General features: G+C 54.8%; 1 protein-coding gene across 3 annotated transcripts in view; it reads right to left on the minus strand.

Annotated features, from left to right (window-relative positions):
• FHOD1 (formin homology 2 domain containing 1) overlaps positions 1–16,258 on the minus strand; it is a 47,051-nt gene extending 30,793 nt beyond the window's left edge. The window contains exon 1 of one of the 3 annotated variants that reach the window (XM_075940568.1): positions 15,905–16,258. In XM_075940568.1, the coding sequence (XP_075796683.1) occupies positions 15,905–16,081 (177 nt within the window). In that variant the 5' untranslated portion in view covers positions 16,082–16,258. The remainder of the gene's footprint in view (positions 1–15,904) is intronic. The other 2 variants (XM_075940566.1, XM_075940567.1) reach the window with 2 other exon arrangements.
• Positions 16,259–19,781: the final 3,523 nt, after the last annotated feature.

The following is a 19,781-nucleotide window of genomic DNA, read 5'->3' on the forward strand; positions in this document are numbered from 1 at the left end:
TGCTTTGTCACCTGAACCTGGGAGGGGTGTGACCAGGTGGCACCTTCTGCCCGGGAAGCTGGATAGAGGCTGGGGTCAGGGCTGGCTGCATTGGGAGATGGGCTGCTGGGGGTGTGTGAGAGTCTCGCTGGCTTGGGGAAGTGTGTGGGGGGGGGGGGACAGGGAGAGGGGCAGGGTCCTGGCTCTGGGCCCCTCTCCCCAAGATGGACAGTGCTGGCTGCTTCTGGTTCCTGTGAGGAGCAGCCTGTTCTACGCCGTGTCCTAAGGGCTAATAAACCTTCCGTTCCAGCTCTACTTGGCACAGAGACCTCAGCTGGCACTACCGTGCGCCTCTGAGCACCGCACGGGAGGGAAGATGTGGGCAAACTGGAGAGGGTCCAGACGAGCGCAATTAAATGCTAAAAGCTTTAGGTGACCCAGCCTATGAGAAAGGACGACTGAGAGGAGACCTAATTACTGGCTTCAAGTACGTTAACTGTCCCCAAAACAGGGGTGAGGAGCCTTTTCTGGGACTGGGTGGAGGGGGGGCACTGACCCACAGAAAAATCAATCGGAGGCCACACACAAGTGAGAAGCAAGGAAAAAGCCACCTAACCCTCATTGATATGGCCCTCAACTGAGGAGAGAGGCACGCCCCACATTCCCCGGGCACACCAGAGCCTGGGGGGCCCAGCTTACTAGATCTTGTGCGCTCCAGCCCCGCGGTGGGGCAGTGGGGCGGGGGCTAGAGCACCAACATGGGATCCCCATTGCTAAGGGGGGCCCTGAGTCTCGGGGGCCAGATCCAGGCAAACTAGGGGCCACATCCAGCTCTCGGGCCTTAGGTTCCCCACCCCTGCCCAAAAAGGAGGCGATCAATTGTTCTGCATGCCCACTGATGGCAGGACAAGAAGCAATGGGGCTTCAATTTGCAACAAGGGTTAGATATTAGGAAAAGCCACCCAACAGTAAGAGCGAGCTTCCAAAGCGCCCAGAGATCCCCACCTCCTCTCCTACTGACTGCGACGCTCTTGTAGTGCTAGAGTGATGGAAATCGGTGCAACTGAACACTCCTGGGGTCAGAGCCCCCCCTCTCCTCCCTGGTACTTCTCAAGTTCCACCACGAGCCACGGGGCCTTCTGCCAACTTCAATTCCACCAACCGGTTCCACTGAATTGTTCCAGCCTCAACTGCTGCCCAGAGCAGTGCTGCCAACTGGGGCTGGTTTGGCGTGATTCTTGCAATGTTTGTCCGTCTAATTGAGCCCCAGCTCCAGGAGCGATGACAGAGGTCGGCAGGTACCTAGCTCTCCTCGTCGCAGTGGAAACGTGACATGGGAGCGACCCAAAGGCTCAGAACCAGCGGCCAAAGCAAGCACGTGCTAACTGTACCATTTTTAAAGGGCTTGTGATTTTGTTAAGCCGATCTCATGCTACCTAAGACCTGGCTAATGGTCTGTGAATGCATGGGGCTTGCAGTACGGCTGCCTTGCTATGGGGTGCTGACGCGATTCTTATAAAACAACGAATAGTCCAGCAGTTAGTCTTTAGGGAGCTAACTCGACTACCCTCTGGAGATTCTGATATGCCACTTTGCATACCCAGGGGTCCCAAATCTTTCCCATGTGCTACAAGAGCGTTGCCATTAACCACACAGCGTTGGCCTCACTGGTGCACATCTATGACAACAATCGACACTGGGGTATCAAACCCGTGGGTCACCTGGCATATCCTGCAGCGTCTCAGCTTTCACTTAAGACTCAGAGGGGTACCCGGTGTAGCCAATGCAGGACTGTGTCCAGTACACGGGTGTGAACGCTAATGCCTGGAGGGGACCTACTGCATGCCCACGTTAATTAGTGCTTTGCTGATCACCTTAGGGGAGAAGGGGGTGGGAGTGAAACCCAGGGGAGAAGGGCGGGGTGGGAACTGGGAGCTGCTGCAGGAAAGCAAGCGCAGTGAGACTCTGCAACTGAGAAAGGCAGGAGGAGGGACGAGGCAAAGGAGAGCACAGGAACAGCCTCCCTGGCCCAGATGGAGTAAGCAGTAAGGTGCTGAGCAGAGAGATGCTGAGAAGGTTTATTTCCTACATAGTGTCTCTGCAGACCCCAGGAGCGCTGCTGGAGACTGCAGGGAGTACAGGGCCCCATTCACACCCCAGCCCATGAGCTGTATCTAAACGTGGAACTCTTCCCTCCCCCGGAGCCATCTGACACCCCTGCTATGCACAACGAACAGAGCAAGCCCCCCTCCTTCCCAGGAATGCTCAGGCCTCGCTAGCAACCCAGGGGCAGGCCAGCGTCACGGTCCACGCCCATTTCGAGGGGGCGGCTCACGACTGGGCCAGCCTGCTTGGGGGGCCAAGCCCTCCAGGCGGCTGCAGGAACTCCCGTGCCAGTCTCCCACGTGAGCGCGGCAGGCATGCAGGTCCAGCGCCGGCGAGCGTGGTTTGGATTCTACCCCAGGCACATGCTGTCCCTAGTGCCAACCCCTGGGGACGGGGACATGCTGTTCCAGTCCGGTCACACTGCTCAGCCCTGGGAACCCTTGACAGGCAGCTCCCATGGCAGGGGAGTCTTGCGTGAGGGGACAGGGACACCAGCAGGGCATTAGCTTGGTTCCTCTCCTCCCACCCAAACAAGGCTCTGTGCACACAGCTAAATCGGGACCAGAAATACTGAAGACCCAGTGCTGGAAGCAATTAGCAGTGGCCCTCACCCGACACCAGGGAGAGGCAGCCCTGGGACAAAACCACCTCTTTGATGTGAGCGCGGCTTCCATCTGTCAAGAACTCGGAGGGAAACAATCTTAGGACCTCTGCCCCTTTCAACATGGATCCAAGGGGATGGTGCGCTGGCTTTGGTTTGACACCTAAAGCCTGAACAACCAACATTCACCAGGGCATCTGCAAACTAGAGCAGGAGACGGCCACGAAGGGGCCACGGGGCCTGTGCAGGAAGACGCGGCCTTGCACCGGGTCACTCACTATGCGTCTAGACACCCAGAACACTTGGGAACTAGGGCTGATCTAGGGCACCAATTCCAATAGGAAAGGATTAGAGAGAGCAGCCACAAGACAGCTGCCTGCCAAATCCCAGTACGTCTACACAGCAACATTACTTAGAAATAACTTAGTCCACGTCCGCACAGCAGGCAGTTATTTCGACAATCTAGAAATACTGTCAAGCTGGAGGACTTCTTACTCCGACTCCTGTGACCCTCACTGTACGAGGGGGAAGGGAAGCTGGAGGAAGAGGGCTCCGATTTGACACTCCCAATTTCGAAATCCACTACACAATGGATGTAGCTTGATTTGCACAGCTTATTTCGAGTTACACCCTGCTGGGTAGACACACCGAGGGAACTAGGGATGTAAACACGATTTCAGAAAGTAACCTTGTAAACATCTTTGCAGTTACACACATGCTAAACCCAAATCAGCCACCCTTCAGCTCAATTCAGAATGACCATGCAGGGGCTGGCACTAGTGTACCGAACACTCTCCAAAACCTTCCTCACTCCTAGTTAAAGTGTGATAGAAATGCAGCCGTGTTAGTCTGGTGCAGCTGAAACAAAAAACAGGACCATGCAGCACTTTAAAGACTAACAAGATGGTTTCTTAGGTGATGAGCTTTCGTGGGCCAGAAGTGGGTCTAATAAACCATCTTGTTAGTCTTTAAAGTGCTCCATAGTCCTGTCTTTTGTTCTAGTTAAACTGGTGTGCCTTACAATCGTACACCAGGCCCCAAATCTGGAAAGATGCCATTTTATTCTGTCCCCAGCTAATCCGTGCTGTGAAGGAGAGTTCTAAGTTTTGAGGCACAACTTCTCTAAGTAACCCCACACAACACAGGTGCGGTTAGCTCCTGGGTTTGCTCTTTACCGTATTTCAGTGGCCCAGAAGGAAAGGCTAACTGTCCGTGCCTAACTACGGGGCACGTGTAGTGTCTGCAATCCACAGGGCAGACCCCAGTCCTCCAGGATGGACACAGTCCTGCTGTAATGTAGGCCTAATTCTGCTCTTCTAGTGCTATCCAAAGAAACCTAGATGTGGATGCAAAGGTCCCAAATAAGCATCTTACAAGTATCAGAGCTATGTAGTGGAATCTAAGAACAGGAACCTCACGAGTCTAGTTATTTTAGAAAGCAACCTGGGACAAGATTGGCCTTTCACAAATGCAAGCTGACTCATACCTATTAGCTTGTAGTTTTCCAAATGTAGCCGTAAGCTACAACATCCCAAGTACTTTAAACCTTTTCCTAACACAGAAGTTCCTACAGCCTCTTCCTGAACTGTCACTGTTTTCTGAGCACCGGGCACTCCTATCACCAAGAATATCGCCTTGCTCACATCTGTCTAGGGACTTGCTTTCCACAATTCTGGTCTGCTTTGGCTCGTACTCTATCACACGAAGGCACACACCATGGAAGGACTGGTCACACGCTTTTTTTTAATCCGGCCCAGATGTCAAGAAGTCACTTCCACCTCCTGTGAGTCATTTCAAAAATCAGCAAAAATTTCCAACTCTTTTGTCCTCTTATTTTTCAGCCTTCACAGTGCACTTAAAGACATAGAAATGTAGCCGTGTTAGCCTGGGGTAGCTGAAGCAAAATGCAGGACAATGTAGCACTTTAAAGACTAACAAGATGGTTTATTAGGTCTGGCCCACGAAAGCTCATCATCTAATAAACCATCTTGTTAGTCTTTAAAGTACTACATTGTCCTGCATTTCACTTAAAGACACTGACACATCACTTGTTACAGCCACAAGGTTTGCCATGCTGTGACTGCACGACACAAAGAACACGACCTTTGCTCCGAGTCGGAGTTGTCTGGCTACCCCACCTGGTTCTGAAGGAATCCCTGCACCCAAGTGGATGTTTCTGCTATGGCCATCAATCACTGGCTGGGTAGTTTAAAACGCTGACATTTAAGCTGTCATTATTAGGCTTCAGAGCTGACTGCCCTCTGAGATGGGACAGCCCTGGCTTTGTTTTGTTCTGTGCAGCTGCCAAGTCGGAAGGCTCTGCCTTGGTTATTTGTTTGGTTTTTTTAAATCAAGGCTAGAAATCCCAGATACCAGCAGAGCGCTCCTGAGAGTGTAACTCTGGTGCATCCCCGGGGTGTTTGTTTCGGGTGTCACTAGATAGGGTAGCCTGTCCTTTGCTGCCTGACTGATGGGAACAAGTGGCAGTGTTGACAACTTGCTTGCATTTGCTGAATCGGAATGACGGCCCTGCTCGCACATGTCCATCTAAATAGACAGGCGCCTTATTTGGTACCCAGAGCGTGTCTGATTCCCAAACAGGCTCTTGCTCTGCTTCTCTTCAGAAGATGCATGTGCCTAAACCACCTCTTCCGCACCTCACCAGCTGCCTCCCCAAGAGCAGTCTCTGAAAGAGGATGCAGAGAGGCTAGTCTGAAAAGACAGTACTACGGGGTAGCACAGGACTCACGCTGGGGGAATCTAGAGCATAAATGCTTAGCACTAGCTGTTTCCTCAGGGACACTGCGGGCCATTTCAATGAACAGAGTGGGTTCTAGGATCAGAGAAGTGCACACGCTGCTGTATATTGGGATTTTTTTCTCGTCTATGTTTTAGCAAGATTATTGTAGTGGAAATAAATTAGGGGAGAAGGAGACAACAGTAACACCAGACAGAACACCCAGTTTCAGCATGTTTCAAACAAAACCCCTGCTGGTAACACAGGTGGTGGATGTGAGAATACCCCGGCTATCCTGAGACAGCATCCAGACCAGCTGCTCCGTATTTGAATTTTCCAGGCATGCTCTCCCCTGCCCATTCTCCTGATAGTTGTATAAAATGGTCTTCTCTTCTCAGTGGTCTAAAGGGACTCTTCTCAAAGACAGAGTTCAGCGCCTAAGTTCAAGCTCCCCTTGAGCTCTCTACTCCTTACTCTCAACAGAGATAGTAGCAAACCTGCTTTTTATCCACCTTTACTTTTCTGGCTCTTAATCATGGTGCTTTTAACTGCCCTATCTTCTCCCCCACACACCGTAAGTGAGCTTCGAGTCTTAACTGGCTGCCTCCCTCTCTCCCATTCGGAAGAGTTTAGTGGTTGATTTAAACTCTGGAGTTCCAAAGAGATCCACAAGAAGCCACACATGCCCTTCCTGTTCCCTGCGGTCTTTCCCCTCCCAGAGGAACTAAGTCTCTTGTACCTTCCTTATGGTGGGTTTTTTAATTCCCTGGGCTACTTTCACATTCACACTGTCTTAATCAAGTTTCTCAATTCTACCCAAAATCCGGTCTCCTGAAATCCAGCATCTTTGTACTACTGAATCTGGAGCAGATTCACTTTACAAGCCTGGGTAAAAAAAAAAAAGTTAATTTTACTTAAAAGGACGCAACAATACAAGCATCTTACCAATGAATCTTATTTTATACGCATCCACCATGATGGGTAGATTTGTTTTAGAAATCCAGCTAGGTGTCTAAAAGTAGTTACAGAACATTGGATGGGAAACTATGCAAAATTTAAGAAAACTATGTTTCTTATTTGCCCCAGCAATTGTGATGACCGCCTGAGGAAGATGCTGGTTACGCTGACACATTAGACAGCTTACGATTAACAACAGCTTAGCCATGCTGGGAAAATCCTTTTGCCTAGAAGCCCGGGACACACCAGCCTTGCATGCATGAGAAAGCTGCTCTGGTTCAACTTGAATTGTTTTTAAACCAGTGTAGGTAGGCTCATGCACACACCTGAAAATATGCTCTCATTGCAGTGTAAGAGCGGTTTTTTCTCATTTCAGCTTCAGGTGACTGGGAACAGTTTTCAGTTAACACCCCCAAAGTCACTGAAACTGAAACAAGGGTGTGCACACAGGGGTTTACACCATTTTAACTACCCAGGATTAGCTAAAACAGCTTTATTAAATCGGTGTACGTTTGTGTGTGGATACAAGGACATAAGAACGGCCAGATGTGGTCAGACCAAAGGCCCATCTAGCCCAGTGTCCTGTCTGCCGACAGTGGCCAATGCCAGATGCCCCAGAGGGAATCGTCACGTGATGCACCCCGTGTCCCATTTCCAGCTTCTGGAAGTGCTGTCGGGGTCAGAAAGACTGCAGAGGCTGCATGCAGCAGCATTGTGCTGGCATCAGAGGATGGCTCAAGGAGAGTACGGAGGTAAAGGAAGGAGAGGGGACTTTGCTGAACAGCCCTGAGCAGTCAGTCACAGGGGACAAGGCGGCTGAAGTCACCTACACCGGTCATTCCTACTACAGTCAGGTGGTTCATAAGCATCTTACTTGTGCTGCCAGCCAAACCAGAGCCTCTTTGGCCTGAAAAAGGAAAGCTCACAACTGAACTCATTGCTCAGTTCTAGCAATGAAGCCTAACGATGCAATTACATCTGTGACCCATTCAATGCAATGAAACCCAACAAGCTGAGCGAAACGTCGCTCTGGCACACTCATGCATAGGAGGTGCTTGCTATTTTGACTCTGTCCAAAGTCCTTACGTTATACAGGAAACTACACATTTTCTATTTTGGGGTTTCCTCCAAACTGGTCCTTTTCATAGTTTCCTGCCTCACTCCTCCCAAATCCGCAGCGGCCTGCTGACACTAGAAGGGAACAAGCTACCCCCTTCCCCGCACTCTCCACTGTAGGCACCTCTCCTACCAAGGGAGAGAAGCCTGGGAAAGCTCGCTTTGGGAACTCTACTACCCAGCCTGGGACAGGACTGATTGATGCCACTAACTCTTTCCGGGAGATGCTCTGGAGGACTCTCGGGGTTCCAGGAAGGATATGCAGACTCTTGGCTAGAAGACGGAATTCCACGTCACTGCCTGTGGCTTTGTGAAAGATGCTGCTAGTTTTCCAAGGAGAAGAGCAGGCTCATGGGAATCTGTACCAAGGACCCTGCCTGGGGAATTGCACATAACACTGAGGGCACAGAGTGTTTGGAACAAGTTTTATATTTAACATTCCCAGCTGCATTTTTGGAGCAAAGTCTTCAGAAATGTTTGCCTGGTCAGATGCTAATTTTGGAGGCAGCTAGCTAATTTGACTGTGGTTGAACTTTTGCTGTTACTGTGCCTTAAGGGCCCATCTAAATGAAAAGTGCAAAAGTCTGCACCTGTGCAGCCACAGCAGTGTGGTCACATCAGTGCAAACCTCTGATATAGATCCCTACCCTGGTGCGACAATCTGAAAATCACCAGCGTGGGCACCCACTTCACACAGGGGCTGAAAGGCTCCCTGGGGGTAAAGACACTGATGGAATGAGACAGGTGTCAGTTTCTCCAATGTGGCCAGGCCTCAAAAGAGCTCAAGAAATGCCTGCAGTGGAGGTCCCCCTGCTCCTTGCTCAGAGGGACGTGCTGCGCCCCAATGACCACCCAGAGGGGTATTCAAGAGCAGAGCAGAGCCAGCGCTGTGGAATGTCAGCTGTCCTCCAAGCCACAGTGCAGAGTGCCACAGGGCCACCCTCTCCGTGGTGCCATTACTTGCCAAAAGATGCCATTGGACAAATGATGGCTCGTCCAGGCTAAGCCTGCTGCCCTGTAGGAACCCAGAGATCTCAGGTGACAGCATACGGACAGCGATTAAGGCTCAGGAGCCCACCCTGAGCTTCCAAACTCCAGCGGGCACACGGAGGGACTGGAGTACATGAAGCAGCTTACAGTAAAAGCGAGGGTTGCAATCTCGGATGGGGCATGCCAGTCCCACACTGGACAAGGGGTTAAGGAGCTGCTCTGGGCTCAGCCAGCCCTGCCTCACCACACCCGCCAGACAGGCACAGACTGGAGGGGAGGGAAGTAGAACAGCAGAGCCCTGCAAATCCGCAGGTATCCACATCCGCGGCTATTTTTGCGGATACAGCTTTTGTCTCGGTGCAGGACTCTACTGAACAGTTCACGTGCAGGCAGCGCAGGGAGAGAACAGACCATCCGCCCGGGCCAAGGGAAAGCAGGCGCTTCCCAGACAACCCTGCCTGGCGGGGAGGTGGAGGTGTTCCCCCCCCACCCTTGCTAGCTCAGGCCATTTGGGTTAATTCCCCTGGCTTTTGGTTTACAGACCACCTGCGAGGGGAGCAGATTTAAAACCATGTGGCTGGAGAGGCCCGGCCCAGGAAGAGGCAGGAGGCCCCTGCAGAGAGGGAGCTGACACCACACCTGGACACAAGGAGGCATCAGCAAACAACTGACCCCTTTGCACAATCACAGAGCAGAGTCCTGCTGCTTGCTAAGACCAAAACAGGGTAGGGCACATGAAATTGAAAGCCCTGGGAGCAAACACCCAACGCCGCTGCTGCTGAGCTGTGACCAAGGGAAGGGCAGCACTCCCAGGGTCCTGTGGGATAGTTTTCTAAAAGTCCGATGCACCTAGACAGATTCCCAAGTCTTCCCCACTTCACTGAGACTTAGGCCTTGAAATCTCTCCTGCCACACTTGTTAGAACAGCCCCTCCAGGCCGAGCGCTCATCACCCGCAGAGCCCAGCTCAGAGAGCACAACCCATGCAGAGAGCTGGTGGCGTCATTAGGCATCGCCTTTGTTGCTTGTTCCCAAATTATCTCCATTTAGTCACCCCTGAAAAAAATATCTCATGACAGGAGACTCTGGTGGGTGAGTCCAAGAAAAATGCAGCTGTGGATGAAAGGGAGCTTGCCTGGCTCAGAGCAAGGTTTAACAACAAGCTCTGTTATCCCCACACCCCCAGGCTCCCGAGCCCCAAGCTAAACTCATTAATCTGGCCCATTTCTCCTGCCTGCGTACTCCGCCCTCCTGCACTGAGAAGCTTCCTCCGCCCCTGCTGCTGGCTGCTGCCACGGTGGGCTCCACGCCGAGTCCTCTTCTCCTTCGAGCAGCTGACTGAGCGCATCATGTGCTGCCTCTGGCCCTGCCTTGCATGCCTCCTGCACTAGGCCTTGCTGCAGAGCAAGCGGGAGCCAGAGACCCACTGCTCCATCACTAGGGTGGGAGAGGAGAACCTTCTGGGTCTACAGCAACAAGTAAATGACCCTAGACTCATGGGGGAAGGCAGTCCACTCCTCCAGGGGAAACAAAAATAACCAGCAACAGGACGTTGAGAGGAAAGGCGGGAAAGGAACCCTCTGGAGCGAAGACATGGTGGAAGTGCCACAGAAACAGTGGAGAGGCTGGCTGTCCACAAAACTGAGATCGAACATGATTGAAAACCCAACGAGCCCCACAAAAGGTGCAGAGGAAGCCAAACTCTGTTGGAATAGTTCCAGGGATTATAGGGAAAGAGGAGGACTGGCCATCTGGCTTGATTGAGGGACAGAGCTTTGAATTCAGTTCAGACAAGTATTCAAGGCCAAATTTTGCACCTTGCAAGGTTCCCGCCCTCACTGCACCGGCCTCTATGTGCATTTTGCTATCCTACTGCTGCTGGAGCCTTTGGCTGTTTTTTGAACAATACATCATTGCGAGGCATCACTTTGCACTTCAGCAATGTCATATTGTAGTAGTTTCAGAGGGGGAGCCGAGTTAATTTGTAACTGGAAAAACTTAAAACAACAAATAGTCGTGCAGCACCTTAAAGACTAACGAAATATGTCGATGGTCTCATGAGCTTTCATGGGTACAGCCCACTTCTTCAGATGAGTGGAGTTATTAAAGGGCCAGTTTTGAAATACATAGGGGATATGGCGGGGTGGGGGGGGAGAAGAAAGAAATGGGAAAGAAATAGTCAATTAGAGTCTCCATGCTACATGATGAAAGTTGTTCTGAAGTGCCCATTACTTGGGTTTAATGTCATTAGGATGTGGAATGCAGCAAGCCATCCAGCCAATGTCTCTATTCATAGCTTTGTAATAGGAATCAAATGTATAAATTAAGTTCCAAGGCTTCCCTGTGTATTTGGCTTGTGGAATTGGCCTGAAACAGTACGGTGACCTGGAGATCCATTAATGAGTGCCCAGGGAAGTCAAAATGTTCCAACAGGTTTCTGTGTGTTCCCTTTTGGGATAGCTGATTTGTGTCCATTCATTCTTTCCCGTTGAGACTGGCCAGTTTGGCCAACATACATGGCAGAGGGGCACTATTTCTTTCCCTTTTTTCCTTTCTCTCCGCTCCCCCCCCCCCCCATTTATTTCTAAACTGGACCTGTAACGCCTCCACCCATCTGAAGAAGTGGGTTGTGCCCATAAAAGCTCATGATACAATCAACCCCTTTTTGTTAGTCTTTAAAGTGCTGCAAGACTATTTGTTGTTGTTTACGTGTTTCCATATTGCAATGGGGCAGTTTGCTCTAATCGCCACAGGTGAACCATTTCCCACAAATACATTAAGTGGCGTCCAGAGCTCCCTCCAGCCTCTAACTGGGACATCAATGCACAGCTAGATATGGCAGCAGGAAACGGTTTCCTTCGTTCCTTTGCAAGTTTAGAATCACCAGAAGAGGAGCAGCATTTAGTAACTATGGGTGGGTCTCTTCTCACTGGATGGTTTTGTGCTGGGTTACATTCAATGTTCCTGTTTTCCACCCCTCACTTATTTACTCTTCACAGAATTCTCTCTCTAATTCACTGCTCAGACTTCGGGAGGACTGGTGGATGTTCTGCCATCTTCACCCCAGAGTTTTGAATATGTGCATACATTTCTGAGACACTCCAATGACATTCAGAAGACATGGGACAATCATCCATCCCAAGGAAGGATTCCCCACAAAAGCACAGTGGTCTCACTGCATGGAATACCAGTGACCCCAGCAGACACTAAATGCTGTCCCTTCCTTTCTGTGCTCTGGGTCAGACAAGCAGAAGTGTCTTCCCAAGTAGGAAAGGCAATGGGGTGCTGACTGCGTAGCTGTTACTTGCCCTCAGAAAAGCAAACTGTTGGTCAATAAGCTACCCCTGGATAGCTATTTCTGCTGGCCTCTCACGGCAGTTCTGTTAACAGAAGGTAAACAAGTCCCTGAGGCCAGGTTGGGCAGCTGTACAGACCAAGGAAAGCATTAAGTTACACAGTCCTCTAGTTGCTGTGCCACCTACACGTTAACCGTCGTCCATGCCCAATGCATAAAGCGTTTACCCAAAACGGGCCAGGTTTTACAAACGCTGCATTCAGGTTTTACTGATTTTCATGGGAACACTGAAACACTCAAACACCAAACAAAGTGCCGGAACTCTGCAAACTCAGCTCACCATGCTGGAAGAAGACGGTAGCTCACTAAACTAGGCCAACCAGGTAATCAAGCTGCCAACTCATGGGCCAGAGAGGGAGCTGGGCCAGACAAATTCTTACATCAATTTGTAGTTGTTTTTTTCCTGTCCTCCAATATTTTTACCCAGAATACTGAAAAGTTCTTATTTGCACTAATATGAACCCGTTTTTTATTTCTTTTGAAACAAACACTGATAAAGTCTCAGGAGACTTTAAAACAACTGAAAACAAAGGGCTATGTGATTCCTGCGTGCTGTAAAGCAATGCTGTTACATCTTCCTTTGTCCTGACTAGACACTTTCCTGCAATGGCTATTATATGTTTGCCATCTTTCCACCACAGACGGGCTTCCCTACATTCCCTTCAGCACTCCAACTTACAGAAAGCTGAAATTCTTTCATTCCTACCCATCTGATCTCTCGCTAAATCAGCAGACACGCATGGCAGGGTGGGACACTGAGTCGCATGCTATGATGTGCCCCAGGAGAAGAATGTTACAGCATCCAGGCCCAGGCGAAGCAGACCAGAGATTAGAATAAATCATGTTCTACAGATACTACGGGACATGGAAACGGGTGCGCTGGATAGCTCGAGAACAGCAGCTGATTCCCACAGACCAGCTGAAGCACAGCCATAGGCCTGTTTTCAGGAGGCCAGCCTGAATGAATTCTGAGGTTCCTTCTTCACTGATTACTGCTGGACTAAGTCAGCGTATGGCAAAAGCACAAAGCCATCTCCATGTTCAGCGCTCTGCTCCCAGCAAAGAACATTCCAAGCGCCTGTCCACTTCCTCCCGGATAATCCACTCAGAGTACCAGGAAGGAAACCAGACAATTTCCAGCTTTGCAGAAAGGCCCTGAGAACCACTCCAGAAACCCCTGAAGTCTCAATGTGCACACCGATGCCGGTCACTGTTAGCTTGCCGATCTGTTTATCCCCACCCCACCTCTGACAGCAAGCTCAGCCAGGCCTTCAGCGGGTCAAAGTTTGTCTGGTTTTAAAAACCCTCCATAGCAGACTTCATAAACCTCCTCTGCCTCCATCCCCTTTGTACCAGCTGGCTCTGAGACCACTCAAAGCTTAAGTGGATGCTGGCCCGAGAGCCTCCTCCTCTACAGCTCCTGTCTACTCTGCGACAGCCTTAACGTAGCCATCCGCTGGCTCCCTGGATCATTTAGGAAGCTGTGATTCTATCCTTTGCATCTCCTCTTAATTTCTTACCTCATCTAGCTCTGGACCACTTTGTGGGAAACCCACCCCTGAATACACGTGTTATTCGGAGAAACATGCAACCCTTTGTCCAGCTATCTGTGCGTGGAGCCCCATTAGCTAGCAGTTCAGGCGTGCTTGTCTCCCGGCAGCAGGACGGAAACTCCAGATTAGGCAGCGAAGCCCCCACCCCCGATGGCCGAGGCTGCATCTGGAAAAAGCAGCGCTGATGCTCATCCTCACAGTGGCACTGCAGAGCAGGCAGAGGGAGCTGCATTCTGAGAAGCATCGTACTCCAGAAAAGCGTCCTCCCACCTGTGCAGAGGTGAAAGCTAACATCCATTTGCAGGACACTACTCTCAAAGATAACCCAGAAGTCCCAATCAACCTCCCTCTGAGTCTGCTGCCTGCGTAAGAGCTCTTACTTTGGCCTCGTCACAGAATCTAGTTATCAACTTCACAATCCCAAGCATGCAAGAGGCATTATGCAAACCAGCTGCTGCAGGAAGCTGCGCTAGTGACTCAGAAGATATGAACTGTTTCCTTCAAGTCAGTCCTGAGTCTAGCACTGGGGGCCCTGTGTTACCGACCTTTCAGAGTACAGATCAAGGGAGGTTTCAACCCCCTGGGGTTATCTGTTTCTCGAGCAGCGTGCTCCTGGTTTCTGCTACTCGAGAATAGCGGAGACAGGTCCCAACCCACAAGGGATACACTGTGTTTAAATACAAGCCCTTATGCTGACCCTTTCCATTCCTGGGGTGCAGAGGGGCTTACCCAAAGGATTTAAGCTTGGATGCTATAAGCCATGTCGCCCAGCTGCAGGTCTACCAGCGTAGGTGCCCACCGCTGCCAGCTCTCCATGGGAAACGAGAATTCCAGTCCAACAGGATTTCACCTGACTAAAGATTTCCAACCTACCAAAGGAACCAACCAACCCCTCCACGAATCACACGACAGCACCCCAAAAAACTCTGTGGGCTTCCACACCATCTCGCTTTCACCAGTCTGGCCCCTACAACCTCACATGGGCCTTGCCACCGCTTCATTGCCTCCAGCCCCCCAACCCTATGAGGGCCCTTCCTGCTATGCCAGCTCCTCCTCTTTGTGGGCATACCCCAAACCCATCACCCCTCACTTCCTCCAGCCCGCCCCGCACCACACAACTTCCTCCAGCCCCGCGCCCCCCGCCCATCGCACCCCCTTCCTCCAGCCCCGCGCCCCCCGCCCATCGCACCCCCTTCCTCCAGCCCTGCGTCCCCAGCCCATAGCACCCCACTTCCTCCAGCCCTCGCGCCCCCAGCCCTCGCGCCCCCAGCCCATCGCACCCCCCTTCCTCCAGCCCCGCGCCCCCAGCCCATCGCACCCCCCTTCCTCCAGCCCCGCGCCCCCAGCCCATCGCACCCCCCTTCCTCCAGCCCCGCGCCCCCCGCCCATCACACCCCCTTCCTCCAGCCCCGCGTCCCCAGCCCATAGCACCCCACTTCCTCCAGCCCTCGCGCCCCCAGCCCTCGCGCCCCCAGCCCATCGCACCCCCCTTCCTCCAGCCCCGCGCCCCCAGCCCATCGCACCCCCCTTCCTCCAGCCCCGCGCCCCCGCCCATCGCACCCCCTTCCTCCAGCCCCGCGTCCCCAGCCCATAGCACCCCACTTCCTCCAGCCCTCGCGCCCCCAGCCCTCGCGCCCCCAGCCCATCGCACCCCCTTCCTCCAGCCCCGCGCCCCCCGCCCATCGCACCCCCCTTCCTCCAGCCCCGCGCCCCCATCCCTCGCACCCCCCTTCCTCCAGCCCTCGCACCCCCCGCCCATCGCACCCCCCTTCCTCCAGCCCCGCGCCCCCAGCCCTCGCGCCCCCAGCCCATCACACCCCCTTCCTCCAGCCCCGCGCCCCCTGCCCATCGCACCCCCTTCCTCCAGCCCCGCGCCCCCAGCTCTCGCACCCCCCGCCCATCGCACCCCCTTCCTCCAGCCCTCGCGCCCCCCGCCCCCCTTCCTCCAGCCCCGCGCCCCCAGCCCTCGCACCCCCAGCCCATCGCACCCCCTTCCTCCAGCCCCGCGCCCCCTGCCCATCGCACCCCCTTCCTCCAGCCCCGCGCCCCCAGCTCTCGCACCCCCCGCCCATCGCACCCCCTTCCTCCAGCCCTCGCGCCCCCCGCCCCCCTTCCTCCAGCCCCGCGCCCCCCGCCCATCGCACCCCCCTTCCTCCAGCACCCAGCACCCCACTTCCTCCAGCCCCGCGCCCCCTGCCCATCGCACCCCCCTTCCTCCAGCACCCAGCACCCCACTTCCTCCAGCCCCGCGCCCCCTGCCCATCGCCCCCCCCCTTCCTCCAGCCCCGCGCCCCCTGCCCATCGCACCCCCCTTCCTCCAGCACCCAGCACCCCACTTCCTCCAGCCCCGCGCCCCCTGCCCATCGCCCCCCCTTCCTCCAGCCCCGCGCCCCCTGCCCATCGCACCCCCCTTCCTCCAGCACCCAGCACCCCACTTCCTCCAGCCCCGCGCCCCCTGCCCATCGCCCCCCCCTTCCTCCAGCCCCGCGCCCCCTGCCCCCGGGCGCTCACCGGCAGGGGCGGGGCCAGCAGGCGGTGCAGGGCGGGCAGCTGGGCGCCCAGCGGCAGCACCTCCAGCAGCGGGTGGACGGGCGCGCGGCGCGGCTCGGGGAAGCTGGCGCACGCGAAGGGGTCGGCGTCGTCCAGGTACTGCACGCGGCACAGCGCGGCGCGCGGCCCGGCCGCCATGGGCGCCACTGCCCCGCCCGCGCGCCCAACGGACGGACTCAGCGCGCGCCCTGCCCCGCGCGCCCAACCGGCCGACTGGCTGAGCGCGCGCCCCGCCCGCTCGCCCCGCTGCTGGGGGCGGGGCCCGGCCCGCCGGTCACCGGGGCAACAGGAGCCGCGGATGCGGCCCGGAACTGCCGGCTCCGCCCCCGACTCCGCCCAGAGCTCCGGGAGGTAGCGGCCGCGCACCGGCTGCCGGGGGCGGGGCACAGGGGTTGGGGAGGAGGGAGTGCAGGGGAGGAGGGGGCACAGTGGGGGGGGTTCAGGGGTTGGGGAGGAGGGGGCACAGTGGGGGGGGGTTCAGGGGTTGGGGAGGAGGGGGCACAGTGGGGGGGGTTCAGGGGTTGGGGAGGAGGGGGCACAGTGGGGAGTGCAGGGGAGGAGGGGCACAGTGGGGGGGGTTCAGGGGTTGGGGAGGAGGGGGCACAGTGGGGGGGGGTTCAGGGGTTGGGGAGGAGGGGGCACAGTGGGGGGGGTTCAGGGGTTGGGGAGGAGGGGGCACAGTGGGGGGGGTTCAGGGGTTGGGGAGGAGGGGGCACAGTGGGGAGTGCAGGGGAGGAGGGGCACAGTGGGGGGGGTTCAGGGGTTGGGGAGGAGGGGGCACAGTGGGGGGGGTTCAGGGGTTGGGGAGGAGGGGGCACAGTGGGGAGTGCAGGGGAGGAGGGGGCACAGTGGGGGGGGTTTAGGGGTTGGGGAGGAGGGGGCACAGTGGGGGGGGTTCAGGGGTTGGGGAGGAGGGGGCACAGTGGGGAGTGCAGGGGAGGAGGGGGCACAGTGGGGGGGGTTCAGGGGTTGGGGAGGAGGGGGCACAGTGGGGGGGGTTCAGGGGTTGGGGAGGAGAGGGCACAGTGGGGAGTGCAGGGAGGAGGGGGCACAGTGGGGGGGGTTCAGGGGTTGGGGAGGAGGGGCACAGTGGGGAGTGCAGGGGAGGAGGGGCACAGTGGGGGGGTCAGGGGTTGGGGAGGAGGGGCACAGTGGAGAGTGCAGGGGAGGAGGGGGCACAGTGGGGGGGTCAGGGGTTGGGGAGGAGGGGCACAGTGGGGAGTGCAGGGGAGGAGGGGCACAGTGGGGGGGTCAGGGGTTGGGGAGGAGGGGCACAGTGGGGGGTTCAGGGGAGGAGGGGCACAGTGGAGAGTGCAGGGGAGGAGGGGGCACAGTGGGGGGGTCAGGGGTTGGGGAGGAGGGGCACAGTGGGGAGTGCAGGGGAGGAGGGGCACAGTGGGGGGGTCAGGGGTTGGGGAGGAGGGGCACAGTGGGGAGTGCAGGGAAGGAGGGGCACAGTGGGGGGGTCAGGGGTTGGGGAGGAGGGGCACAGTGGGGGGTTCAGGGGAGGAGGGGCACAGTGGGGAGTGCAGGGGAGGAGGGGCACAGTGGGGGGGTCAGGGGTTGGGGAGGAGGGGGCACAGTGGGGGGTTCAGGGGAGGAGGGGGCACAGTGGGGGGGTCAGGGGTTGGGGAGGAGGGGGCACAGTGGGGGGGTCAGGGGAGGAGGGGGCACAGTGGGGGGGTCAGGGGTTGGGGAGGAGGGGCACAGTGGGGGGTTCAGGGGAGGAGGGGGCACAGTGGGGGGGTCAGGGGTTGGGGAGGAGGGACACAGTGGGGGGTTCAGGGGTTGGGGAGGAGAGGGCAGGGGAAGAAGGCAAAGGGATGCAGGAGGAAGGTGCTGCGGTTGGAGAGAAGGGGATACACAAACATCACCACAGGTACTAGGAGTGGGAGGGGTGCACAAGCGGGGCCATGTGATGGAGCATCCATGAAACGTGCTGTGCGGCTCTGTGCTATAAGGGACCGCATAGGCGGCTAGTTCAACTGTTGCCTTTCCCAGACCTGCTGGGTGTCCATGCACCACTGGCTCTGCTCCCGTTTCTTAACCCGTGGGCAAGGCTGAGCCCTGTCACCAGCCTGAGGCCTGGCCCTTCCCAGTGTTAGCGGAGAAAGGACACCTAGGATTAAAGCTCTCAGTAAACCCGCTAATCACCATTTGTAACCAAGACTAGAGGGGGTTCAGAGTAGGGATGTAAGCAACTAATTGACTACCTAATAAGCTTAAGCTTATGGGATAGTTGAGTAGTCACTTGACTAGTCGCTTCTCCCCCCTCCCCCCCCCCCCCCCCCCCCGCTTGCTGCCTTTATCAGAGAGAGGCAATAAGGGTGGGGGAGCAGGAGCTGGTGCAGCCAGCTTAAAAGCCGGTTCCCCAGCACCGTCTTCACTGGGGGCAGGGGAGGCAGAGGCATCCCTAGTGCTGTGCCTCACTTTGAAATGTACAAGAGCCAGGGCAGCTCTTGTATATTTCACAGGGCGAGTTACATCAGGATAGGGAGCTCCCTCCCTTATTGACTAATCAAGTAGTCGATGGAAATTTCATTGACTACTTGATAAGTTGATTAATCAAAATTTAACATCCCTAGTACGGAGTTTTGACAGACTCATCCATAGCCAGGGGTTTGCTGTTGACTAGCGGCTCTTGGGAGGCCTGGCTGACTATGGTGCTGACGCACGACCACAGGTCACTTTTCAGGCCAGTCACTTGAATTGGTGTCATCCTGGGGCCTTTGCTGCACACAGAGTTGACCTCTGCCCCTTGGCTGTTGACAAACCTTTCACCCTGACACACTGCATGGTAGCAGCAGGGAGGAAAGGCCTCCTGGAGCCCCCGAGCAATCCAATTCACTCAGCTCCAAAGAACCGGGGGCCCCAGGCTGGAATTCCTGCTCAGGGGTCTGGAAACTCAAGTCTCTTCACAGCTTTTCGCTGTCGTACGGATTTCAAATTACATGTGTCAGTAGCCATCATTTTACGTGCATCGTGCACATACAAACAAGCCTCTTCATTATGTACGTGCCTGAGAACCAGCTATACTGCTCTTACTTTTGACATCAGCACAAGAAATCTCTGCTTACCAAGGCTACCTCTACACTGTGCATTGTTGTGCAATAACATATGCAAATAAGGCACGGGGATGAATATAACTGCGCCTTATTTGCATACCTAATGAGACACCATTTTGCAGCACAGACTTTTGCGCAAGAAGGAGATGTCTACACTGCTCCTTGTGCAAAAAACCCCTCTTGCACAGAGCCATTCTGCCTCTTATTTTCAGGAAGAACGGCTCTGTGCAAGAGGGTGTTTTTTGTGCAAGAAGGAGCAGTGTAGACAGCTTCTTCTTGTGCAAAAGCCTGTGCTGCAAAAATGGCGGCTCCTTAGGTATGCAAATGAGGCACGGTGATATTCATCCCTGTGCCTCATTTGCATATCTTATTGCGCAAGCATGCACAGTGTAGATGTAGCCATGCATATGTTTCTATCCCGTAACTTCTACGGTTGTCTAAAAAGCAAATTGACCATGTTTACACTAAGATATCACCACTGGTGCACAATTGTGATAAATCTTATACAAGTATGTCAATGGAAATGTTATGAGCTGCTACATATTATTATTATCCACACATCACCATTGTATCTGAAGTTGTGAATATTTGTGTGTGTTTGCATCTCAGGTGTGCTGTGTTCCTGGATAACACCAACAAGAAAGAAATGCATTGAAACTAGTCAGCCATGTGGTGATGGCCCAGTAAGGAGAAGGAATGGTGACATTGTCTACCCCATGACTCAGCAACAGCATGTAACAACATGTGATCCAAGATTTCATGTTTGCATGCCA

The sequence above is a fragment of the Pelodiscus sinensis genome, chromosome 12 (assembly GCF_049634645.1).
Source record: "Pelodiscus sinensis isolate JC-2024 chromosome 12, ASM4963464v1, whole genome shotgun sequence".
NCBI lineage: Eukaryota > Metazoa > Chordata > Testudines > Trionychidae > Pelodiscus > Pelodiscus sinensis.